This window comes from Phaseolus vulgaris, chromosome 6 (assembly GCF_000499845.2).
Source record: "Phaseolus vulgaris cultivar G19833 chromosome 6, P. vulgaris v2.0, whole genome shotgun sequence".
Classification (NCBI taxonomy): Eukaryota; Viridiplantae; Streptophyta; class Magnoliopsida; order Fabales; family Fabaceae; genus Phaseolus; species Phaseolus vulgaris.
Window position 1 is genome coordinate 12,283,009 of NC_023754.2, and position 25,164 is coordinate 12,308,172.

At 35.8% G+C, this 25,164-nt stretch overlaps 1 protein-coding gene across 4 annotated transcripts in view; it reads left to right on the forward strand.

Moving 5' to 3' along the window:
- The window catches only part of LOC137831123 (callose synthase 7-like), a 43,436-nt gene extending 21,366 nt beyond the window's left edge, over positions 1-22,070 (forward strand). For 3 of the 4 annotated variants that reach the window (XM_068638665.1, XM_068638667.1, XM_068638666.1), the window contains 23 exons: positions 3,628-3,732; positions 3,842-3,936; positions 4,026-4,107; positions 4,200-4,363; positions 4,461-4,584; positions 4,687-4,781; positions 4,884-4,977; positions 5,067-5,218; positions 6,863-6,972; positions 7,057-7,167; positions 7,258-7,326; positions 7,423-7,609; positions 7,704-7,815; positions 12,697-12,819; positions 12,914-13,026; positions 17,424-17,507; positions 17,840-17,952; positions 18,075-18,304; positions 19,075-19,872; positions 19,964-20,014; positions 20,277-20,462; positions 20,709-20,968; positions 21,692-22,070. In XM_068638665.1, coding sequence (XP_068494766.1) covers positions 3,628-3,732; positions 3,842-3,936; positions 4,026-4,107; positions 4,200-4,363; positions 4,461-4,584; positions 4,687-4,781; positions 4,884-4,977; positions 5,067-5,218; positions 6,863-6,972; positions 7,057-7,167; positions 7,258-7,326; positions 7,423-7,609; positions 7,704-7,815; positions 12,697-12,819; positions 12,914-13,026; positions 17,424-17,507; positions 17,840-17,952; positions 18,075-18,304; positions 19,075-19,872; positions 19,964-20,014; positions 20,277-20,462; positions 20,709-20,948 — 3,438 coding nt within the window. In that variant the 3' untranslated portion in view covers positions 20,949-20,968; positions 21,692-22,070. Of the gene's footprint in view, positions 1-3,627; positions 3,733-3,841; positions 3,937-4,025; positions 4,108-4,199; positions 4,364-4,460; positions 4,585-4,686; positions 4,782-4,883; positions 4,978-5,066; positions 5,219-6,862; positions 6,973-7,056; positions 7,168-7,257; positions 7,327-7,422; positions 7,610-7,703; positions 7,816-12,696; positions 12,820-12,913; positions 13,027-17,423; positions 17,508-17,839; positions 17,953-18,074; positions 18,305-19,074; positions 19,878-19,963; positions 20,015-20,276; positions 20,463-20,708; positions 20,969-21,691 lie in introns of those variants that run through there. The other variant, XR_011084342.1, reaches the window with a different exon arrangement.
- The last annotated feature ends 3,094 nt before the right edge of the window (positions 22,071-25,164 follow it).

Sequence of the window (25,164 nt, forward strand, 5' to 3'; positions counted from 1 at the left end):
AAGCGGGTTTTCCAATATAGAGAAAAAGGAGGAAGTCTGGTGTACCTACTGCAACAAGCCGCGCCACACAAGGGAAAAGTGCTGGAAATTACATGGAAAACCCCCAAGCAGAGAATGGGGCCAAAAAGGAGGCCCTCCAAAAAGGGAAGGACAAAGACAAGCTCACACACCTCACAATGGAGACTCTCCACATTTAAATTCTGAAACAAGGAAGGGAAGAGTACTTTTACAACTTGAAATGAAGGGTGTCCTAGCCGACAATGATATAGTTGAGCTTTCTCTTTACTGGTCATGGTGGATTCAGATATGAGAGAGTGACTATTGATACCGAGATTAGGATCCTCCATGTAGTATAGGCCATTCCATTCTCTAGCATGTCCAATCGTCCTCCTTGAGTTCTTGTCCTGAAATACACAATAGTTGTTATGAAAAACAACTTTTGCCAAAAGGAAGGGATAATTCATGAGTCTTCATGTGTTAACACACCCCAACAGAATGGGATTGCAGAAAGAAAAAATGGGCACTTATTAGACCAAACTAGAGCTCTACTTTTTCAAAATCATGTCCCTAAGAAATTTTGGGGGGAAGCCTTTCTTACTGCCACCTACCTAATCAATAGGTTACCCTCTAAAATCTTAGCATCAAAAAGCCCCATGGAAGTCCTATCCTCCTTCTACCCACACCTAAACCCTACAAATAAACTCCAACCTAGAATATTTGGGTGTGTGTCCTTTGTGCATGTTCATAGTAATGAAAGGGGAAAGTTGGACCCTAGGGCTGTCAAATGTGTATTCTTAGGGTACTCAACCACACAAAAAGGATACAAGTGTTTTCACCCCCCGTCAAAGAGATTCTTTGTGTCAAGGGATGTCACATTCAACGAACAAGAGAGCTACTTCCAGCCTCATCTTCAGGGGGAGAATGTAAGAGAGGAAGATGAGCCTCTCATGCTTCCAAATATGGCATTTGGACCTGAAATTGGGACAAATAGCATTGCTGTCCCTGAAACTGAGACAAGAACAAAACAAGCACCTGAACCAGCAGCAAGACCTGAATCAGCTCCTGAACAAGCACCTGAATCAGCAGTTGAATCTGCACCTAATGGTGGTGGGAAATTCGGAAAAAATCTGGTATATTCAAGAAGAGGAAAGGTCATTCCAGAATCTATCCATGTCCAAGAATCCAACCTACCATCTTTACATGAGGTAACAGTTTCTAATCCTAGAAATTCCAATAATTCTAATGAGTTTATTTTGGAAAATTCAGAAGCACAGGAGGATCAAAACCTGGATCTTCCTATTGCCCTTAGAAAGGGAACCAGAACCTGCACCCAACAGCCACTTTACCCTCTATCAAATTTCCTATCCTTTGAAAAATTCTCTCCTACCCATAAAACCTTTCTCACAAACTTAAACTCTACACCCACACCTTCCTCTGTATCTAAAGCATTATCTGACAGGAAATGGAAACAAGCCATGGATGTGGAAATGGAGGCACTAAACAAGAATAGGACCTGGGAGCTTGTCACCTTACCAACTGGAAAAAAACCAGTAGGGTGTAAGTGGGTATACACTGTAAAGTATCAGGCTGATGGGACTATTGAGCGTTACAAGGCATGGTTAGTAGCCAAAGGATTCACTCAAACCTATGGAGTGGATTACTTGGAGACATTAGCTCCGGTTGCTAAGATGAACACGGTCAGAGTAATATTGTCATTAGCAGCAAATCATGATTGGGATATGCAGCAGTTCGATGTGAAGAATGCATTCCTACATGGAGACCTTGAAGAAGAAATATACATGGAGTTGCCCCCTGGCTATGATGGACAGGTTGCTGCTGGAACCGTTTGTAAGCTAAAAAAGGCTCTATATGGGCTGAAACAATCCCCAAGAGCATGGTTTGGAAGATTCACCAAAGTTTTGACAAGTTTGGGCTACAAACAGAGCCAAGGAGATCACACTTTATTTATCAAACATTCAGTTTCAGGAGGAGTAACAATATTATTGGTGTATGTAGATGATATTATAATAACTGGAGATGACAAAGAGGAGCAGCAAACGTTAAGTCAACGTCTTGCCACGGAATTTGAAATTAAGACATTAGGGAGACTTAAATATTTTTTGGGAATTGAAGTGGCCCATTCCAAGAAAGGAATCTTCATATCTCAACAAAAATATATTACTGACTTGCTTAGAGAAACAGGAAAGACAGCCTGCAAACCAGCAAGTACTCCAGTTGATCCAAATATAAAGTTGGGAAGTGCGGAGGAGGATAATGCCGTGGACAAGGAAATGTACCAAAGACTCGTGGGCAGGCTTATTTACTTATCTCACACTAGGCCAGACATTGCTTTTGCTGTGAGTCTAGTCAGCCAATTTATGCACCAACCAAAGGAGGCACATTTGCAAGTTGCCCTTAGAATTGTGCAATATTTAAAAGGGACTCTAGGAAGAGGGATTTTGTTCAAACGAAACAAAAGTGTTCGTCTTGAAGCATACACGGATGCAGATTATGCAGAGTCAGTTGTGGATAGGAGATCAACTACTGGATACTGCACCTTCCTTGGTGGAAATCTAGTGACTTGGAAGAGTAAAAAACAAAGTGTAGTAGCTAGATCAAGTGCTGAAGCAGAATTTCGAGCAATGGCCCAAGGAATATGTGAACTTCTATGGCTGAAGATTATATTGGAAGACTTGAAGATAAGGTGGGATGAACCTATGAGGTTATATTGTGACAATAAATCTGCAATTAGCATAGCCCACAACCCAGTACAGCATGATAGAACTAAACATATCGAGGTGGATAGACATTTTATCAAGGAAAAGTTAGACAGTGGCTTGATTTGCACCCCATATGTGTCCACTCAGAGTCAACTTGCAGACATACGCACCAAAGGACTGAACTGCAGTAACTTTGAAAGAATTATATCCAAGCTGGGAATGGAGAACATCTATTCACCAGCTTGAGGGGGAGTGTCAAAACTGTTTAGGAAGTTTTATATTTTATCCTTATTATATTTTTATTTTGTATCACAGCTGTATCTTACTATTAATATTAGGATTATGTATTTAGAAACAATCATAGGGATTTGTTTCTCTAGAATTAGTTGTCCATATTTCCTAAAATAACTAGCAAACTCATGTATATATAGGTCTAATGACCTCATAATTTAAATAGAAGAAAATATTATTCCTTCTAAACCTGAGAATGCACATATACCTAAATTTGGTGATGTGGACATGTCAGATACTGATATATGTTATACTGCTGCTTCTGTACCAAAGCATGAATGCCTTGTCTTCAAACGACTTGCATTTTTTCTTTGGATAACAAAAGGATCATTATCTTAACTTGATTATAATGATTCTATATAAATAATTTTTTCAATAATAGATGGTGATCGAAAACCAATATAAATATCATATTATATATTTAAGAAAAATAAATCAATAACATATACACAATTTATAATCATCATATTTTAATATATAATGTACTTGTATCCTAAGTTTTAAATTTTATCATATTTATGTGTTGTATCTTATTTTAGCTAGTGCTTGTACCCATAGCCATGCAACATAGTTTTTTTTTCTTGGTAATTTTCTCCTAATATTTTGCATCTCTTAGATAAGGACGCTTGGAATGCTCCGGTCCAGATTTCAGTCTGTTCCAGTAGCTTTCAGTCAGCGCTTTTGGTCAGGAAGAGACAGAAAGACTAAACAGGAGGAATCGGTACTGGAGTTCATGTTTCAAAATTTGGTATTTATGTACTATGAAACTATATAACTACGTGAAAGCTGAATAAGTATCTGGTGTCTTGTGAATGAATTTTTGGTGCCAGGATGAGACCTATGAACGGAATAATATTGCATACTTCTCTCAAGTTTGGAATGAATTTATAAATTCTATGAGAGAGGAAGACCTCATCAGTAACAGGTCCGAACTACTGACCTGATACTTCTTGCATTGCATGCCTGGTCCCGAATTTCAAGCTTCTGATTATATTTTTAACTCTAATTGTCCAGGGATAGAGATTTGCTTCTCGTCCCATACACTGCAAGTTATGTTTCTGTAATTCAGTGGCCTCCATTCTTGCTTGCTAGTAAGGTGTGTCATATGAGTGGTTCCCATGGCCAGAGGTTTATTATGACTGAATGGACGTGTCTTTTGCTTTTCTAATTTTTTTTTCAATGTGACAGATTACTATTGCTGTTGACATGGCAAAAGATTATAAGAAGGAGACTGATGATGATTTGTTCAAAAAGATAAAGAGTGATGGGTATATGTATTCAGCAGTTGTTGAATGCTATGAGACTCTCAAGGAGATCATATTGCACCTTCTGTTAGAAGCAGAAGATAAGCTGTAAGAGAGAAATATTTGTATAGCCTCTGTTCTCCCATTTAATTTTCTTCTTAATGGAATCCTCATGAGTATTGGGTTTCTTCCATCTATGAGACAGGGTTGTGAGCAGTATATGTGATAAAGTAGAACGGTGTATACGTGATGAAAAATTTGTCAAGGAACTGAATATGAGTGGCTTACCTTCACTCAGCGAGAAGTTAGAGAAATTCTTAACTCTACTGGTACGTTTTCCCAATCATGCTACCTTTTTTTCTCAGTATACTTCAGTTCCTTCTTGTAAGACTTATTCAGGTTTACAAATATTATTTTTAACCCATTGGCAGCAATCTGAAGACGGCCAACTTGAATCCCAAATAGTCAATGTCCTGCAAGATATTGTAGAAATTATCATACAGGATGTCATGGTTGATGGCCATTTGTATGTTTGAAACAGTGACTGGAACTTAGGTTTATGATTTTTTTTCTTAAACGAGATAGTAAGTACTGCTTTACAATATTGATTTGGTTCTTCCTTCTGCAGGTTTTTGCAAACACCTGAGCATAATTTTAAGAGAGGGCAGAGGTTTGTCAACGTTGACACTTCTTTTACACACAAGAGAGCAGTGATGGAGAAGGTAGTCTTGACAATTGTAATTTAGTGAATCTATTACATTTTTCCTTTTGAATGTGTTGTTGCTTACAAGTTTCTGTTTTCTCTCTGTAGGTTATTAGGCTTCATTTGCTTTTAACAGTCAAGGAATCAGCCATAAATGTTCCCCAAAATGTAGAAGCCCGCCGTCGTATTACATTCTTTGCAAATTCCTTATTTATGAACATGCCAAAGGCTCCCAAAGTTCGGGACATGTTGTCCTTCAGGTCAGTCATTGTGATATGCTAATTATATATTGAAAGGAAAGGGGAAAAATAGAACAAGTATTGATTAAATTGAAGGACAAAGTCATGAATGGTTTTACATTACCCACCGCCCAAACAAGAGTGCTTTGAGCTTAAACCATGTACAAACTGTTAGGACAGGACCTCCTATTAAGGTCCATGAAAGGAGAATAAGGGAGAGTGAAATATAGCTATTTGATTTAATTCAAGTAGCTGAAGAGTTTGTTAGTGTTTTTGTGGTTGTTATGTTAGGAAGCTGTGTATATATGTGTTTGCAGGTTCTGGGGGGAGGGTAGGCAGAAAAATATTGTGTTGATAGTAGGAAGTTTTGGACCCTTTGAGTGCCAGTGTTGTATGTGTAAATTGTTTGTACATTGCAAGTGTTATACAGAGAAGTTCTTTTTTCCTTTTGGGAGTTTCTATCTTACAGGTTTTCTGATTCAGTGTATAATAAACACATTATTATACTCTATTTTGTGTTGAAATGATGGATGAATTGTTGTGGGTGCACAATGTCTACTAAACCTCTTGCATAATCAAGAGAATTATGCTGTAATTAAGTGCAGATTCCATTCTATATTTATTAGGACAGATTTGTTAGTGATAGTAGGAGGTTTTGGACACTTTTGGGAGTTTCTATCTTACAGGTTTTCTGATTCAGTGTATAATAAACACATTGGTATACTCTATTTTGTGTTGAAGTGATGGATGAATTGTTGTGTGTGCACAATGTCTACTAAACCTGTTGCATAATCAAGAGAATTATGCTGTAGTTAAGTGCAGATTCCATTCTATATTTATTAGGACAAATTTGTTAGTGATTTTATTTTATTTTATTTGTACAGCTTTAAACACCCATTATTTTTGGCTTTCATTACCTATTATTTCTTTACTTAATTAAGTTGTAAAACAGTGTATAAATAGAGACTGTAATCACATTTATCAAATACATCAAAAATACATTTCATCTATTTATTTCAACTTGGTATCAGAGGCATTTAAAGCCTATCCTAGTGACTGTTTGTTGGGCCTATCGTGCCACCGTTATCAGGCGTTATCCCACGCACGAGCTGTCACTAGAGATGGGAATATTTCATTGTATATAAGTGGGTGCAAACCTCACCCCATGAGCCGGTTTTATGGGGTTGAGTTAGGCTTAAAGTCCACTTTGTAATATGGTATAAGAGCATATTTAGATACTAATCAAATGTCCTTTTTCATTACTATTTCTCTTTATTGTTTCCTTTTAAATCAAGATAAAAAGGTTATTGCATCACTATACAAGTTATAATCCTAACTAGGTTAGCACTACATGTTGACACCTCATTTATTATGGCTGCATCGAAGTATCTATTTGTTGACTTTCCCAAATATGGATGATTGTTTACTTTTGCTGAGAGAATTATTGGAGAAGTTGTGCTTAAACCTAACCACATGCTCTGTTATTTATTGGTTGTTGTACTAAGGTGACAAATTAACTAATATCTGGCCGAACTATCAAACGTAAAACCTAAATACACTTCACAGCATATTCGAATAATGCTAAACTTTTAACATTAGTGTTAATATCCTAACTAATTTCCCTCATACTACTGTGAAATGTAACTTATCTGAATATTGCTTCAGTGTTCTGACACCCTATTTCAAAGAAGATGTTCTATATTCTGATGAAGAACTCAATAAGGAAAATGAAGATGGGATATCAATTTTATTCTACCTAACCAAGATATATCCTGGTGAGTATTTTTATATGCTTACTTTTATTTCTGTTCCTCTTGTATATGTGCACTCATTTACTGACTGAAACTAATGTACTGTAGATGAATGGGCCAATTTCCATGAACGACTAAAAAGTGAAGATCTTGAAGAAGACAAGGAAGAGTTAATGCGCCAGTGGGCATCTTACAGAGGGCAGACACTCTATCGAACAGGTCTTGATAGTAATGAACAGTATTTTCATTGCTAGATTTTAATATTCATTCCAATTTAAATGTTGTTTTTCAACTTCTTGTTTTTGTTAGTGAGAGGAATGATGTACTATTGGCAAGCTTTGATCCTTCAATGCTTCATCGAGTCTGCGGGAGACAATGGTTATTTCTCTATTTGCATACTGCGTTCAAGTTAAAATTCTGAGATATGCAGAAGCCTTTCATTTATAGATGAAATACACGTCTTTTCTCTTGCAGCTCTCTCTGAAGGCTACCGGAGAATGTATTCTTATGAAACAAATAAGAAGCTTCTCGAAGATGCACAAGCTATGGCTGATTTAAAGTTCACCTATGTTGTTTCTTGTCAAGTGTATGGTTCTCAGAAGAAGTCCAAAAATCCTAGAGACAGAAGCTGCTATAATAACATTCTCAATCTGATGTTAACGTGAGTCAATACAACCAGTTGCTCAACTTTTATTAGTTCTTGTATTTGTAAAACAACAATGGGATTGAATGGAAAAATGGAACATTCCATGCAGGAATTCAGCCCTTCGTGTTGCTTACATAGATAAAACAGAAGAGACAAAAGATGGAAAATCTCAGAATGTTTATTACTCTGTTCTTGTCAAGGGAGGGGACAAGTATGATCAGGTACGGACAAAACATCCTTGTTTCATGATTTATTGCGAGCTGTGTTTTTTCCATATTTAATGGAATTTAATATCTATTGTCTGCCAGTGTAATTTTTTTAATGCTCAACCAATAAGAAATTATGCTAGGTATGTTATAGATACTGAAATTATGATAAGAATGATATCAAGAAATTCAGAGAATAAGCAATGATTACATTGAAAATTGCAGGAAATATCAAAAGTTAAACTGAAAAAAAAATATATATAAAAGAAGCAGTGCATTTCTGCCCTGTGAGACTAGCCACTACCAAAACTACCTCCTCAGCACACCGCGTGAGGGAGTGTGCTGGAGATCCCACATCGACTAGAGATTAGGAAATTTCATAATATATAAGTGGGTGCAAACCTCATCATAAGCCAGTTTTATGAGGTTGAGTTAGACTTAAAGTTCACTTCTTAATAGTAATCAATCCTAGACCCTCGTAAGGGTTTAGTAAAAATATCTGCTAATTGATTATTTGAATTAACAAATTCAGTCTTCATATCTCTCGATATGATCTTTTCTCGAATGAAATGACAATTAATCTCAATATGTTTAGTTTTTTAAGTGACTGTTTAAGCCAAATAAGCTCACAAGTAGCCAAGGCCATAGCTCTATATTCTGCTTATGCACTAGATCTCGCCACAACACTTTGTTTCTTGCTATTCTAAGAGATCAAGTTATCACCAATGGACACACAATAACCGGAAGTTGATCTTCTATCAGATGGAGATCCTGCCCAATTAGCATCTAAATAACAAACGACTTTAGTATGGTTATTATGACCGTATAACAAACCTTTTCCATGATAGCCTTTAATGTACTTCACTATACGAATGATTGCATTCCAATGATCTTCACATGGAGAATTAAGAAATTGACTTACCAAACTTAAGGTGTTGTTTTACTTGTGAGATGCCATGATGATCACTGCCTGTAAGAACAATGTCATCAACATATACTACAAGGTAGATACACCCAACACTCGCATGACAATAATAAACTGAATGATCTGCTTCACTGCGAGTCATACCAAACTGTTGAACAACATTGCTAAATTTTCCAAACTAAGTCCTAGGAGACTGCTTGAGGCCATATAAGGATTTGCGAAGACGACATACCAATCCATGAGACTCCCCATGAGCAACAAAACTCGGTGGTTGTTCCATATAAATTTCTTCCTACAAATCCCCATTAAGAAAAGCATTTTTGCATTCTAGTTGATAAAGAGGCCATTGTTGAAGAGTAGCCATAGCTATGAATAAGCGAACAAAAGCCATCTTTGCCATTGGAGAAAAAGTATCACCATAGTCTAAACAAAAAATTTGGGTATAACTCTTAGCCACAAGACGAGCCTTGAGACGATCAATAGTACCATCAGGACCTACTTTGATAGCAAAATTCCACTGCAACCAACAAGAGATTTCCTAGTTTGTAAAGGAACAAGTTCCCAAGTTCCATTATTCTGAAGCACATTCATTTCATCAAGCATGGCCTGACGCCAACCATGATGAGCTAAGGCATTACTTACAGATTTTGGAATGGATACAAAACAAATAGACGAAAGGCAGGTATAAAAGGGTTGAGATAGTCTATGGTAACTCAAAGCAGTATAATGTGAAGAGGGATTACGAGTAGAACGTATACCTTTACGAATAGAAATAGGAAGTAGGTTCAACTGCTGGAGGTTCAACTCTCAGAGCTGGAGGGGGATGAGGTGTTGGCACCAAAAGAGAATTAGTTGATGAACGATGAGACGTTTGATGATGACTATACACCTGAAGAGTTGGTGGCGGTGGTGAATCGTTAGGTGCACTAGGCACAACAAGAGGAATAGTAACTTGATTAGATGACGACATAGAAGAAGGACAAGACTTAAAATAAAGGGAAGATTCATTGAAGGTGACATATGCTGAAATAAAATAACGATTTAAAAAAGGTGAGAAATATTTATATCCTTTTTGTGAATAGTAGATTTGATACCAATGCATAATTGAGCATCAATTTTCAACCAACGGGAAACCTCATTTTCAGCAACATTAGGATGGGTAAGATGATCAACATAACTTTGACTCTTAAGCCATAATTTAATATCTAATGACCCAGTGTCATAATTTGTTTCATCCAATTTGTCAATGGAGAGATGAACATTGACATAATTAGTATAAATAGACGGATCCGACATAATGACAGCGGAAGAAGCCACAGTGGAAGCGACAGCGGAAGAAGCCACAGTGGCAGCGACAGCAGAAGAAGCCATAGTGGCAGCGGAAGAAGCCATAGAGGATAAGGACGAATCCAGTCCCCGATCAATTGGCGGCAATAGCAAATGTAAGAATTAATGACCTAAACAACAAGGGGTGAATTGTTTAACACAATTTTCGCAAATGTTAGCTAATAATGAAGATTTATGAAGAATTACAGAAAGAGCAATCAGGGAAGCCAAGAAATCAAAGCTGGTAAAACTGTTTGCAGAAAAACAATCGGTTGAAATTTCGATTTAATCGGTTGTTTATAGCACTAGAGACAAAAACCACATCAAACAGTTTGTAATAAGTGAGAGAGAGAGAAATTTCACACAATCAATTATACTGGTTCACTCCTTACCAGAGTTACATCCAATCCCTAGAAAACCTTTGGGTATTTCACTAAGTAACCAACAACAGATTACAATCACACAACACTACAAAGAGGTGATCTTAATCACACAAGAACACACACCCTCTTTGCCTTTTCACACAAACACAGTCAGAACAACCTCTGACCTTACAGATTTACTGTTTTACAAATATACAAAAAGAAAAACAATTACAAGAATAGAAGGAACATATTACACTTGGTGTACAGGAAATCACAGAGCTCCTAATTCACTTCTTGAACCAATTGCACAGCCTTAGGCAATCTTGCTAAGCTTGAATCAAATCTCTCTCAAAATAGTTTCTTAATCTCTCTTTCTGTATATTCAAATATGGAGAGTAACCCAATTTTATAGCTCTTCAAACTAGCCGTTTTAGGCAGTTAAACACGAGCCAAAACAGTTTCAAATCAACTGAAAACAAATTTAATAGGTTTTTGAAAAACTGTTAAGAAATTCAAAAATCAACCGGTTGAAATGTCGTTTTAACCGGTTGAATTGGTTTTGACAGTTAGTCAATCAAGTCAAAAACAGTTTGAAAACCCTCCAAACAAGCTGGGTGTAAAACAATCGACTAAACCGAGAAATCAATTGGTTGTTTTTCACTTAGCTTAGAAAAACACTTTTCATTTTCAAAACCAGATTGATTCAGCTGTGCTTTGGATTAAGAATAAATTTTACAAATACTAAAGTACCTTGAACTAAGCCCCAAACACAGCAGCACGGGCATCAAGTTCTTTTCCCAGATTTGGAGGCATCAAAGCTTCATTTTCAACATCAAAGATGAAGGCTTCAACAGCGATTTCGGCGGCGGCTCCGGCAAGGCGGTGGCTGGAAAATTCCATTGAACAATGGGTTCACTAATAAAATTTGAATCCTAACCCTATGCTCTAGATACCATATTAAAGGAAAAGAAAAAATAGGGTAAATCCCTTGTGTATATAGAACACATAGGGTTATGTTTATATAGGAAAAGAAACATATGGGTTAAGCCCATTACATAAATATGAAATGTCTAACAATATCTATAATATCTCATAGTATCTAATTATATCTAACAGTATCAAAGTCAAAGTCATGAGTTCGATTCCAAATAGACAATTGCTAAGGGGAGATTGTTGCAGGTAGCATTAATTGTTTCCAGCGAGGCAATTGCTGAGGGAAAGATTGTTGCAGGTGACATCAACTGTTCCATAGTGTGGGCTAAGTGAACCAAGTTACAATCGAATTGTAATTCTTAGGCTATTACGCTCTTAAGTAGAAAGAGTTACACCTTGACTAATAGTTTTTGGCCTAATGATTAGCGCTCAATCCAATAGTGGACAGACAATTAATGCATCTAACATGTGACAACCACATGCTTGTGTGACTTTTTAGTTTGATTTGTAGATTATAGGATCTTGAAGTGGTTGGAGGCAATGGGTAGAATGCGTTTAGTCATTGTTGGCAATGGGGAAAGCTGTCGTAACACTCCTGGGTTTATCTCTTTGAAGCTTTGGAATCTAGATTTTAGAATTATATGAAAATATCTTATTATAGCTTAATATTATCCTTTAAGATGAATTTTAGCGAATTCTCATTATCTCTTAGGATTGATTCCTATATTTTCCTATCTTATAATGATTCGTTTTCCTAATTTACTTATGGTCATAAATAGTGTAAATAAAGGTTAGCGCTCTAGTTTTTATGAACATAGCAGCACATCAATACTTTGTAATGCGTATAAGTTAGTATTAGTTTTTTCATTCTTTATTTCTCTTCTATCCTCTTTACATAAAGCCACATATTTTAAAAGATTTAATTCAAATGTATGGAGAATGGAATTCTTGAATTGTTGAAAATAAAAGATTGAAAGTAGACAGAAATTCAACTAAAAGGAGCAATTTAAGTTGTTTTTATCCAACAGTTAAGTAACCACTTCTTTAACAATGGAGAAATAAATATGGAGCAGATACTTTAGAGCTGAAGCAAATGGAAAGATATGATTACAGCTACTATAATTCTATAAGAATATTATTAGGGTGTCAAACTAAAGAATGTTATGTGCTACTATTTGCATGGTATAAAGTATAAACTGAAGAGGTTTTCTATTGTGTTACTGTTGTGCCTAACTATATGATGAAATAGTTTGATATTGTGCACACATTGCTCATTTCATGTTAAGTTGGTTTGCCGTTATGAATAGCCTTACATTTAGTTCAAATTATTCGGTATTGCATTACTAGGAAATATATCGCATCAAGCTACCTGGTCCTCCAACAGGAATTGGTGAAGGGAAACCTGAAAACCAAAATCATGCCATTGTATTTACTCGTGGAGAAGCCTTGCAAACCATAGACATGAATCAGGTAACTTTTCCGGGGACTTCAATTTAATACAAATTAAGTAGCACTTTCTGTATAACTCAATGCTCCTCCCTAATTCATTGTTTCTTCTGTTAAGGATAACTACTATGAAGAAGCTTTTAAAATGCGAAATGTATTGGAAGAATTCCGACGTGGTGGGAGACGGAAACCCACCATATTGGGTATAAGGGAGCATATATTTACCGGAAGGTATGTGTTGTCACAATATCTAATATTAAGTTTTGTTTGAATTAATTTTTCATGATCAAGAAAATATATACTTCTATGTCATCAAACTTGAATTGGTACAAGTTATATATGCTTATCTGTTTCTGTTGCATAATCAGGAGAATTATATTATAATTAAGTGCAGATTCCATTTTATATTTATTAGGACAGATTTGTTAGTGATTTGATTTTATTTGATTTGTACAGCTTTAAACACTCATTATTTCTTGGCTTTCATTGCCTATTATTTCTTTCTTTAATTAGGTTGTAAAACAGTCTATAAATAGAGACTGTAATCACATTTGTAAGATATCTCAGAAATATATTTCATCTATTCCTTTCCACTTGGTATCAGAGCTCCTGATCTAGGAGACTCTGCTTCCGCAATTTTTATTTTTTTTTGGCCTTCATTGCTGTAATCATTTTCCTTGACAGCCTCCATTGCTGTAATCATTTTCCTTGACACCTTCATTGCTGCAATTTTTTTTTTTTTTGGAAGCCTTCATTGCTGCAACTTTCTATTTTCCTTATCCTTTCTCCATTGACCACCACCACCACCTTGCACCATTGACCGTTACTGCCACCGCCATTGACCACCGTCGACCACCACTGTCGTCGCTCGCCGGAAACTGCACCGCTCGCCGGAACTGCCACTGTTCACCGGAAACCGCCGTCGGCCGCCGGAAACCGCCACCGGAAAAATTTTCCGGCGGATTTTTTTGTGTGTGACCAGGATCAAATTTTGCCAATCTGAAAAACTCAGTTGGTTTTGAACTCTCATGGACTCCCTTAGTAAGCCATCTAGCTATTGTTCCTTTACTATGAGTGGTAAGAGTTCTAGTTTTTTATCCTTTAATGCTTCTAGTACTGAAAATATCTGGATTATAGACTCTGGTGCTACTGATAATATGACACCTCATTCCTCTTCTTTTTCATCCTACACTACTTTATCCGGTAAGCCATATATTACTGTTGCTAATGGTTCCACTACCCCCATTAATGGTCGTGGTAACATTCACCTTCAACCTTCATTTCCTTTAAAAAATGTGCTTCATGTTCCCAAACTATCCAATAACCTCTTGTCTATTCAAAAGATTACCCAAGATTTAAATTGTGCAGTGGTATTTTTCCCTTCCCATTGTGTTTTTCAGGATCTTGCCACGGGGAAGACTATTGGAATTGCTAAAGAGCAGGGCGGGTTATATTATTTACAGCATGAAGAAAGTAAAAAGGGTGCTAGACTACAGGCACACACTTCTAATCTTCTGCAAGGTCGTGAATCTTGGTCATCCTCTCAGATATGGCTTCAACACAGACGTCTTGGTCATCCTCCATTTAGTACCCTAAAGTCCTTATTCCCTGTTTTATTTACAAAAGTGTCTGCTGAGTCATTTCATTGTGATGTTTGTCAGTTTGCTAAACACCATCGGACAACTTTTCCTCCCAATGGTAATAAAAGTTCTAAACCTTTTGATCTTATTCATTCAGATGTATGGGGCCCTTCACCTATTCCTAATATCTCGGGTGCAAAATGGTTTGTTTCATTTATTGATGATTGTACTCGGGTTACTTGGATATTCCTCATGAAAGATAAGTCTGAAGTTTTTCACTTGTTTGTAAAGTTTTACAGAATGATTCAAACACAATTTGAAAGTCCAATTAAGAGATTGCGTTTTGATAATGGAAGAGAATATGTGAACCATAACCTTTCCAAGTTCCTTGAGGAAAAAGGAGTTGTTCATGAATTAACCTGTGTGGACACTCCTCAACAAAATGGGGTTGCTGAAAGGAAAAATCGTCATCTCCTTGAGGTTACTCAAGCTTTACTTTTCCAAACATCTGTTCCTAGATCTTACTGGGGGAAGCAGTCCTGACTGCCACTTATTTGATTAATAGATTACCCTCTCGGGTTCTAGAGGGTGTTACTCCTATTCAGGTTATGACCACATTCTATCCTTCTATTCCTATGTTGAATAGTCTTCAGAATCGTGTCTTTGGTTGTCCTGCTTTTGTCCATGTTCATAGTCCTTATCGGGGTAAGTTAGATCCTCATGCCATCAAATGTGTCTTCATCGGTTATGCTCCCAACAAAAAGGGGTACAAATGTTATCATCCTCAAAGTCGTAAAGTTTATATTTCCAAAGATGTCACCTTCCATGAAACAGAGTCTTTCTTTCCTAGTTCTCATCTTCAGGGGGAGAGTATTCAAGAAGCTGAGGACCTTGAGTTGCCACCTTTTCCTTTGTTGCAGGATTTCGTTCTTAGGGAGGATGACAAAGACCCTGCACCAACATCATTACCAGAGAAGAATAATGAAGACAAATATTTTGGAAAACAATATCAGCGAAGGCAACAAGAACCCTTCCTGGTCGAACAACAACTTCAATTGTCTGAATCGGAGGTAAGAACTCATACCAGTGAGACTATTGAGGACACCTTAAATACTGCTTTTGAACCTAACCTAAATGATTTACCTATTGCCTTGAGAAAAGAAAAAAGATCTTGTGCCAAATATCCTATATCCCAATTTGTGTCTACAGAAAAACTTTCTATGCAGCACTAGAGTTTTCTTTCAACTATTGATTCTATCAAAATCCCTACATCGGTACAAGAAGCCTTAAAAGATGAGAACAGGATTCGAGCCATGAATGAAGAAATGAGCGCATTAGAAAGGAATGAGACTTGGGAGATTGTAGAGAGACCAAAAGATAAGAAAGCAGTGGGTTGTAGGTGGATATACACAGTTAAGTATAAGTCTGATGGCACACTGGATCGGTATAAAGCAAGGTTGGTTGCAAAAGGGTACACTCAAACCTATGGGATCGATTATGAGGAGACTTTTGCTCCAGTGGCAAAAATGAATACCGTCAGGATTATTCTCTCCCTGGCAGCACACTTTGGTTGGGCAATGCATCAATTTGATGTTAAAAATGTCTTCTTGCATGGAAGCTTGGAGGAAGAAGTATACATGGCGATTCCACCTGGTTATGGTATTGTTAATGAAGGGAATAAGGCGTGCAGACTTAAGAAGGCCCTATATGGTCTTAAACAATCACCTCGTGCTTGGTTTGGAAGGTTTACTCAAGCTATGGTATCTTTGGGGTACTGACAAAGCCAAGGTGACCATACTCTGTTTATAAAACATTCTCAGAATGATAAACTCACTCTACTTTTGGTCTATGTAGATGATATGATTATTACAGGTGATGATGAGATTGAAAAACAAAATTTGAGGGAGAGACTAGCTGCTCAATTTGAAATGAAGGATCTTGGGAAGCTGAAGTACTTCCTTGGGATAGAGGTTGCTTACTCGAGACAGGGCATCTTTATTTCTCAAAGGAAATACATCCTTGATCTTCTCAAGGAGATTGGTAAGTTGGGTTGTAAGCCCACTGGAGTGCCAATAGAGCAAAATCATAGGATTGGAATGATGAGGAAAACCCAAAAGTGGAGAAGACACAATATCAAAGACTTGTGGGAAAACTCATTTATCTTTCACACACTAGGCCAGATATAGCCTATGCAGTTGGTGTGGTTAGTCAATTTATGCATGATCCAAGAGAAAGACACTTCCAGGCAGTAGATAAAATTATTTAGTACTTAAAAGCCTCTCCAGGAAAAGGATTGCTATTCAAAAAGGGGGAAAACTTATCCATGAAAGTATATACTGATGCTGACTATGCAGGATCCACCACAGGCTACTGCATGTTCTTGGGTGGAAATCTGGTGACATGGAGGAGCAAGAAGCAAAATGTAGTTGCAAGATCAAGTGCAAAGGCAGAATTTAGAGCCCTGGCTCAAGGGGTGTGTGAACTCTTATGGATGAAGATCATACTTGATGACCTAAAAATAAAATATGAAGCTCCTATGGGTTTGGCATGTGCTAATAAGTCCGCTATCAGTATTGCATACAATCCAGTTTAACATGATCGAACAAAGCACGTAGAGATAGACCGACCCTTTATTAAAGAGAAGTTGGATGATGGTCTTATAGCCACTGAGTACATCCCTTCAAGACTCCAATTGGCAGATATGTTTACTAAGGGACTTCCCACAAAACAATTCGAAGATCTTACTTGCAAGTTGGGAATGATAGATATACATTCACCAACTTGAGGGGGAGTGTTGCATAATCAAGAGAATTATGTTATAATTAAGTGCAGATTCCATTTTATATTTATTAGGATAGATTTGTTAGTGATTTGATTTTATTTGATTTGTACAGCTTTAAACACTCATTATTTCTGGCTTTCATTGCCTATTATTTCTTTCTTTAATTAGGTTGTAAAACAGTCTATAAATAGAGACTGTAATCACATTTGTAAGATATCTCAGAAATATATTTCATCTATTTCTTTCCACTGTTTCTTATTTTGCAGTGTTTCTTCACTTGCTTGGTTTATGTCAAACCAGGAGACAAGTTTTGTCACCATTGGCCAAAGAATTTTGGCAAATCCATTAAGGTTAGTCTCAATTTTTTTGTCTTGTGATACTGACTGTAAGTATAATAGTCCCCTGGGATTTTCATATTGTTTTCACAGCTTTTGTACCTTTTACCTTATTCTCTATTTTGTTTCCTCCGCTTAGTTAATGTACAAGAAAGGGTTTGATTTATTATTTATTTACTTTCCCACAAAAATCCCTTTAGGCTTGAAACATGAACAGAGCACAGACATGTCACTACTCTGTGCTGCAACTGAATTTAATTCAAGAATAGGACAGTCTTGCTTTATTCTCTATGAACTAACCTTTTTTTTTTACTCCAGTTAAGTAAACCACATTTCTGAATTTGCAGGGTCCGGTTTCATTATGGTCATCCTGATATATTTGACCGAATCTTCCACATAACAAGAGGTGGCTTAAGCAAAGCATCAAAAGTTATAAACTTAAGTGAAGATATATTTGCAGGTACTAATAGTAATTGCTACCCTACGGATCTAAATTTTCAACTAATTCTGCTTTCAATTCAAATTCACATTGGTGATTTATGTTTGTTGGAATTTTTGACTAATTATGCTTGACATTCTCAGGGTTCAATTCAACTCTACGTCAAGGATTTATCACACAACATGAATACATACAACTAGGTAAGGGGCGTGATGTGGGCATGAATCAGATATCCCTATTTGATGCCAAGGTTGCAAATGGAAATGGAGAACAATCACTTAGCCGGGATGTTTATCGACTTGGACAACGATTTGACTTCTACAGAATGTTGTCATTCTACTTCACAACAGTTGGTGTCTACTTCAGTAGCATGGTAATTGGTTAAATCTCATTTTGGGGATCTTATTGGATAGTTTAAGATATGTGGATAGAAATCTATCTACAATTTTTCATGAAATGAGTGATTTCTTGAGGCTTAATTTAAGCACTTTGTGCCAAGACCCGTGTATTACATAAAAACAAGGAGTGTAGACAATGCTTAATAAGTATTTAATGTGTGTGGTTCATTTAGTTTAGAGAAACCTTAAATTGGCGATATATAGTCCTAAAAAAAATTGGTGACTAAATATTAGAGTAGCCTTGCTCTAATGTTTAGTCTTTCAAAAATTTGTTTAGTCAACAATTTAGTCTTCCACATGGACCTATATAGTGACATTTTAGATCCTTGTGGAAATAATTTGGTGACAATTTAAATCCTTGAAAGATTGATTTGGCAACCAACACTTTTGATGGGCATACCAGCATGTAACTTTGAAGGAAAAACTGAGGGTTTTCTCTTTAGTTTAATTCAGGCTCATTTGAGATTGTGTTGACCTTTTGAAAGTGGAAGATAGCAAAAGGTGTATCTTTTTATCAAAATCACATATCTTAATCTGATATTAGATATGGGAACATTCCTAAATTTTTAAAGAAATCTATGACAACAACTTAATTTTGTATAGTGGTGAAATATTGGAAAACTAGAATGTACAATACAATTACAGATATTACCAGACAACTAAATAGAAAAGCACATGTCTCTCCTTTTGGTGTTTAAAATGGACTTATGCTAATGCCTGTATTTGGATGTTATGAATTTTTCAGATAATTGTGTTGACTGTGTATGTGTTCTTATATGGACGTTTATATATGGTTTTGAGTGGTGTTGAGAAAGAAATTCTTCAAAGTCCAAACATACATTACAGCAAAGCCCTTGAAGAGGCTTTGGTAAGTCAGTCTGTTGTTCAGTTTGGCTTACTGCTTGTGCTGCCCATGGTTATGGAGATTGGCTTGGAGAAGGGATTTCGCACAGCCTTGGGTGATTTTATCATCATGCAACTGCACCTAGCCCCTGTGTTCTTTACTTTCCAGCTTGGAACAAAAGCTCATTATTATGGAATGACACTCTTACATGGGGGCTCAAAATATAGATCAACTGGTCGTGGGTTTGTTATCTTCCATGCAACGTTTGCTGAAAACTACAGGATGTACTCACGAAGTCATTTTGTGAAGGGCCTTGAGATACTTCTGCTATTGATTGTTTGTGAAGTCTATGGGGAGTCATATTGCATGTCACATCATTATTTGTTCATAACAATCTCAATGTGGTTTTTGGCCACTTCCTGGTTGTTTGCTCCTTTCTGGTTTAATCCTTCTGGCTTTGATTGGCAAAAAACTGTGGATGATTGGCCAGATTGGAAGCGCTGGATGGGGAATCGTGGCGGTATTGGTACTTCAGCTGACAAAAGCTGGGAATCTTGGTGGGATGAAGAAAATGAACATATGAAACACTCAAATATCAGGGGAAAAATACTTGAGATTATTCTTGCATTTCGCTTCTTCATGTACCAATATGGTATTGTCTACCACATGGATATCACTCATCATAACAAGGAGTTGCAGGTAGAGTAACTCTTTTTGTGTATTCTCCAATCCTATTAACGGTTGCAAGTTTTGTTGGCACCATCTTACTACCTTTGGTTTTTCATTGTAGGTATTTGGACTTTCTTGGGCAGTTCTAATAATAATACTTATCGTATTGAAGGTATGTACAAATTCTAAATGGGGATCAAGAGTGATTTTGTATAAGACTACTACTACTGCTTCAATTTAAGCCTAATCATTTGCTTGACACAAAATCTTATTAACCAAAGTGATTTTTTGCTTCTAGTTTAAATTTTAGTCATAAAACATTTATTTTCATAAAATAAAGGGAGCTTTTAGATCATTTTAGGCACTGTACAGTTAAATTAGTTCACTTTTCTGCAGTACTAATTCATTTGTTTTCTGCTGTCTGTATATATCAGTTGGTATCCATGGCAAGACGAAGATTTGGCACCGACTTTCAGCTCATGTTTCGTATTCTGAAGGCCCTTCTCTTCCTTGGCTTTTTCGCAGCCATGACTGTATTATTTGTGGTGTGTGGACTCACCATATCAGATTTGTTTGCTGCCATTGTTGCCTTCATGCTCTCTGGATGGGCCATTATTCTGGTAAGTTAAAACTTTTGCACGTTCTAGAAGCATTAATTAGGAACAACTTTTGGTCTGTTTTGTCAAATTGACCCTATTTGAACTTAATTTTCTAGAAACTAAAAATTATCCAAATAAAACCATTATCTGACATGTCTTGGGCAGATTGAAGAAATATTGCAATATATTTTACTTTAACACAATTTTCTAAGGAAGAGTTTCATTCATCCAAAAAAAACTGATGTTCCCTTCTTTTTCACATTCAAGATTGCACAAGCATGCAAGGTATGCTTGAAAGGAGCTAAACTATTGGACTCGGTGAAAGAGCTATCCAGAGCTTATGAATATGTAATGGGATTAATAGTATTCTTGCCAACAACCATTTTGTCTTGGTTTCCATTTGTATCAAAGTTTCAAACTCGGTTGCTATTTAATGAAGCATTTAGTAGAGGGCTTCAAATTTCAATGATTCTTACTGGAAAGAAGGACACTTATCAATCTGACTGAAATATTACTGAATTGCTGAGGTAATCTTGCATATATCAAAGTTATTTTTGTACTATTATAAAAAGAAAGAACAGAGATAAACAAAAGAGAAAAAAAGAAGGCAAAAAAAAGGGTACGAGAAAGAATATTTCTTCTATTTTATTTTCCTTACTTAAATCAAAGCAAACTGAATATATACAAGCGGTACATTCATCCTAGGTAGTTAAAGAGACAAAATATAAAATAAAGAGTCAACAAAGACTAGAATAGGAAAAGACAAAATAAAGGCTAGACATATGTACAAAGAAAAACAACTAAGAATTAGAAAAGACAAAATTAATATTAGTTCCCTTTTATAAGTCTTGTGTCCATATCCTTTGTTAGCCCCTGCAAGTTGAGGAGTAAATATTGATAAGATCCAACTTGGAATAAATACTCATGAAAGATTGAGGACTTAAGACTTTGATATAAATGTTAGTTCGTTGCTCTGTGGTAGAAATGAGAAGTAAATGTATGAGACCATTCAATTTTTCCCTAACAATGTAACAATCTATTTCTATGTGTTTCGTACGCTTATGAAACACTAGATTTAGTGCAATGTATCTTTTGAGTCATTGTCACTATAAAAAAGATGGTTACTAAAAAAGAACTTTGAAATCTTTAAGAAGATTAGTTATTGAATTTTACATGTAATAGTGGTCATTGCCCTATATTCAGCTTCAAATGAACTTTTTGATATTGTTCCTTGTTTCTTTGATTTTCAGGATATGAGGGAATTTCCAAGATACACACTACAACCAGTCACTGATTGTCTTGAATCATTACAAGTGCTCCAATCACTATCACAAAAGGTTTTTAAATGAGTAGAAGTGTTGGAACCAAGACTCGAAGCTCCTTTAGTTGAGAATTCTAATTGTTGCATTATAGTGAGCAATTGCAGGTTTACGAAGAAATTGAGAAAGTTGTTGCACATAAAAGGTTATGTCAGGTCGGGTATTAGTGAGATACATAAGTCTTCCAAAATCAATGTTTTATAGACTTGAACATTTGTGAAAGGAGCACTTCCAACAAAAGATAATTTTGCATGATTATCAATTTGAGTAAGTGTAGGTTGCAGGCTAAAAGACCTGCATCTGTTAACAATTTCAGTGCATATTTTCTTTGATTCATTCCTTTTCTTACTTTTTGCTATTTCAAGAACAAGAAAACATCTTAAATCCCCATTATCCTTAATTTTGAATGTTTGATTGACTTGCTTGATTCACTCAATCAACTCTTTAACATTTTCTGTCAATACTATATCATCCACATACACCAATAATGTTGTAAAAGATCTTTCTGAATAATTAATGAACAAATAATGATCATTTATAAAAAGAATGATAGTTTGGCAAAACACATTCTTTTGGCTTACTTAAGGCCATTTAAAGCCTTTTCTAATTTACAAACTTGTCCTGGTTGAATAAAAGTCAATTCAGGAGGAGCAACCATGTATACATCTTCTTTCAACTGTCCAAGTAAAAAGACGTTGTTTATGTTTAATTGTTTCAATTCCTAATTAAATATAGAAGCAACCTTATGGTGGTCATCATTGTTACTGGACATAAAGTGTTAAGATAGTCAATGCCTTCTGTTTGTGTCCATCCCCTTGCTACTAGCTTTGCTTTATACCTTTCAACTATTTCATTAGCCTTATATTTTATTTTCAATATCTATTTGTAACCTATGACTTTAGTTTTTCTTCAATAGTCATGTTTTACAATTCTAAAATAAGTGTTTGGTTCAACACGTGAAGAAAGAGACATAACAAAATATGTGTAAGAAGATGATAAATTATTAATAAACAAAACAGAATTCAAATGAAAATTAACTCTTGATGTTGTATTGGAAACATTAAGATTACAATGATAATCTTTTAGATAATCAGGTGGTCTTTTTATTCACAGGTACTCATTCAGACAAGTTGACATGTTTCAAAATTTTGTTGTGTCATGATCTTTATTGAAGTTTTGATCTATATGAGAACAAACTTTTTTTCTGGAACCTCAATGTCTGATTCACAATTATTATTACTGGTATTTTCAGTATTATCACAAGGTACAAAAATGACTTGTGATGGCTGACTAAAAATAGGAGGATCTTCAGTAAAAAAAAATGATCATGAATGTTATGAGTGTTAGTTTCATTGCTAGTATCTTGAACCCTTTGATATGGAAAAACATGGTCACAGAAGACTGTTAGTATTGATGGCTAGAACAAGAGGAGGTTGAATTGTTTTCAAAAGCTTTTCACAATTACTTTGCTTAAAATGAAACTTTAAAACTCAAAAAAGCAATTCAGAAAGCCAAACAAATTCCCAAACAAAAACAGATATCAGAATTATAATCGGTTAAAATAACGATTCAACTGGTTGTTTATGACAGCGGAAAATATCAAAAAGTTATAGAGAGAAGAGATAGAGAGAATTACACATAAGGTTTATACTGGTTCACTCTATCTAATAGCTACATCCAGTCCTCAGTCAAACCACTGAGTATTTCACTATGCAACCAATCACAAATTACACATACACAACACAAAGAGGTGACTTTGAATCCCACAAAGCCTACTCACCCTTTTTGCACACAACTAACACCTCAAGCCAGAATCACATTGACTTTACAGGATATTTACAACAGTTTTATAGAGAGTAATATGAACATTTACAAGAACCTAAACAGGATTAAAAAACACCTGGAATCACAGTACACCAGAAACCCTATTGATCAGTTCTTTGAATCACAATAAAGCTCAAAAGCAATCTTGCTAAAACTTGGTAAAACACCTTTTCACATAAAGTTGGTAATCTCTAAAATCAATCTCAAATCAGAGTATCAAACTTTTTTGTTTCATCAACCTCTTTACGTTAGAAAGAAGACTAGTTTTATAAACCTTGAGAAGCTATCGTTAAAGGCATATTTGAACAACCAAATCAGTTAAAACAGGTTTTCAAAAAACTGTTATGAAAACATACATTTAATTGGTTAAAATTGCGATTTAACCGGTTGAATGGTTTTGACAGTTATACAACTGATTCAAAAAACAGTTTCAAAACACCTTTGCTAGCTAAGTGACAAACAACCAATTATCTCGAAACTTTAACCGGTTATTTTTCCCTTTGCATGGAAAAACACTTTAATCTTTAAAACAGATTAAAATAAACTTTGTTTGAGAATCAATATTGATCTTACTAAGATTCTAAGCCCCATACAAAACATAAACCTAAAACATAACATAGTTTCATGCTTCATGGGGTTTTGATACATCAAAGCTTCCCATCTTCAACAATCTCCCTCTATTTGATGGAGACAAATCCTTGGGATGCTTTTAGGAATATTCTTTGTTTAGAATCTGTTGAATCCTGCAATCATTGAACAAACACATAATAGCCTAGTCCAAAACAGATATGCACCATACATCAGATTTCAAATAAGCATAACTGCATAAGAACAGTCGGTTATTTCACAGAGATAACTGGTTAAAATTTTGTAAACCAGAAAACACATCAGCTTTAAAAACTTCCAGAAATAAAGCATTAACACATTCAATAATAGCAATGTTCAAAAGCAGTAAACATAATTTAGAACATTACAACTTCCCAACAATACTTCTCCCCCTATTTGTATTTGTCTTATCAAATAGACAAATGGTAGGATTAAAAACAACATAAAGAAAAAAAATTGTTAAGCTAAAAAGAAGGGTTATCCTCCCTTTGAAATTGCAGTTCCAAAATATATCTCTGAACTTCTTCAATTTGTTCATCCAGAGTAGAGAACCGTGTATCCATGTTGGTAAACCTTGACTCGCACATCCCATAGAGGTTCCTTTGATTGTCAACAAAGGAGTCCATTCTATTGATCATTTGCATTTCAAAGGATGACATGTTTGGCATCCTTTCTTCCACATTGAGTTGAATGGTTGCTCCCCCTAGGTGTGAGAATCCATGAAACTATGAAGGCCACAAGCCTTTCATCAAGCTTCAACCCTCCAAGAGAAAAATTCTTCACTTCGGAGTGGGGATTCTTGAGACAACCTTTGTAAAATTGAATTTTGTAGAAATCTTCCACTACTCCAAGGTTTCCCCTATTGATTCTTAGTCCAGAAGACTTCAAAAGACCATACCTCACTTGTGATGATCATATCTACACCTTTGACATGAGAAACAAGTGAGTCACCATCAAAATGAAGATTAATGTAG